The sequence below is a fragment of the Hyperolius riggenbachi genome, chromosome 6, assembly GCF_040937935.1.
Source record: "Hyperolius riggenbachi isolate aHypRig1 chromosome 6, aHypRig1.pri, whole genome shotgun sequence".
Classification (NCBI taxonomy): Eukaryota; Metazoa; Chordata; class Amphibia; order Anura; family Hyperoliidae; genus Hyperolius; species Hyperolius riggenbachi.
This window is the reverse complement of record NC_090651.1, coordinates 234,041,000-234,042,518: the sequence shown is the minus strand read 5'-3', so window position 1 is coordinate 234,042,518 and position 1,519 is coordinate 234,041,000. Positions and strand designations below refer to the sequence as shown.

Here is a 1,519-nt window from a genome sequence, read left to right as displayed (position 1 = left end):
CAATTATGCTATCTTTGACTAATAGTTAACGGTTTTTGATGAGCAGAAACATTTAAGTGTGACAAACATGCAAAAGAATAAGAAATCAGGAAGGGGCAAATAGTTTTTCACATCACTGTATGTATACAATTTTTTAAAACAAACTTTTATTGAAATTTTGCAAAGTACATAGGAAAAAAACACACTGCCAATACACAGCATGATAACATTATTTTATCCATAAGTGAAACTTTACTTTACGAGCCCTTTAAGTGGTGAGCGTTTGAATATTCGGGACAATATTTTCCTAAATGCAGTTTTGACTTCCTGATTCCGAAGGCTGTAAATGAACGGGTTCAGCAGGGGAGCAATAATAGTGTACATAATAGAAACTAGCTTGTCCTCATCCTTTCCATAGCTTGATTTGGGCCTCAGATACATAAAAAAGACAGAGCCATAGAAAATCATTACCACAATTAAATGAGAAGTACAGGTTGAGAAGGCTTTCTTTCTACCAGACACAGAATGAATATTGAAGATTGTTTTTATTATCTTGACATAAGAGATCGCTGTCAGTATAAGTGACCCAGTTGACATCCCACCACCAAAGATAAACACAATTAGCTCATTTAGCCATGTGTCATTGCATGCCAGCTTCAGTAACACCGGGACATCACAAAAGAAACCATTAATTTTTCGAGAGCCACAAAACGGTACTGAGAATGTGAAGGTAGTGTGGATTAAAGCATTTGCAGCTCCAATAAACCATGAACCAATAATTAGTTGAATGCAGGCTATCTTGTTCATGATGACAGAGTACAAAAGTGGCTGGCATATGGCAATGTACCGATCATAAGCCATGGCCGCAAGGATATAGAACTCTGTACCAGCCAAAAACAAAATACAGTATAACTGAGCAGCACAACTATAAAAAGGGATTGATTTATACTTTGATACCAAGTTAGACAATATTTTGGGAGCAGTCGATGAAACATAAAAAATTTCTAGGACGGAGAAATTAGCTAGGAAGAAATACATAGGATTCTGAAGATTTAGGCTCACGTTATAGGCGAGAATAATAGCTAGGTTTCCAGCCAAGGTAATTACATACATAGAGAGAAAAACAACAAAAAGAAAGATTTTTATTTCAGGAATCTCTGAAAGTCCTGCAAGTAAAAAATCTGTGTTTCTTGAGACAGTTTCATTGTTCATTGCTGAATTCATTCTGTAGAAGTAAAAAAACAAATTATATAATATTTATGTAAAAAAAGACACAATTGTCACCACCTGTAAGTTCCCATCTTATTTCAGTCTTTTCCAACATTCTGACTCACTTCCAGCTATTATAGCTGCAGCTCCTACATCAAAAATGTGCAAGGGCTAAAACAAAAGAGCTACAGGTATAATGGAACTGGGAGCTGTTGTTACAATAAATACCAGTAGATAGCTCTTTAGATAAGCACAATCACAACATATAGTAATATGTAGTATACTATTCACTATACCCAATTTTCCATTAACTATTCTGGTTTCATCACCA

The 1,519-nt window shown here is 35.2% G+C and overlaps 1 protein-coding gene across 1 annotated transcript; it reads right to left on the bottom strand.

Moving 5' to 3' along the window:
• Positions 1 to 231: 231 nt before the first annotated feature.
• On the bottom strand, positions 232 to 1,203 carry LOC137522132 (olfactory receptor 5AR1-like). Its single transcript, XM_068242162.1, has one exon. It carries the CDS (start codon positions 1,201 to 1,203, stop codon positions 232 to 234), a length of 972 nt encoding a protein of 323 aa, XP_068098263.1.
• Positions 1,204 to 1,519: the final 316 nt, after the last annotated feature.

Coding starts and splice junctions, on each gene's coding strand:
- LOC137522132 (XM_068242162.1), bottom strand. CDS start 1,203: ATGAATTCAGCAATGAACAATGAAACTGTCTCAAGAAACACAGATTTT.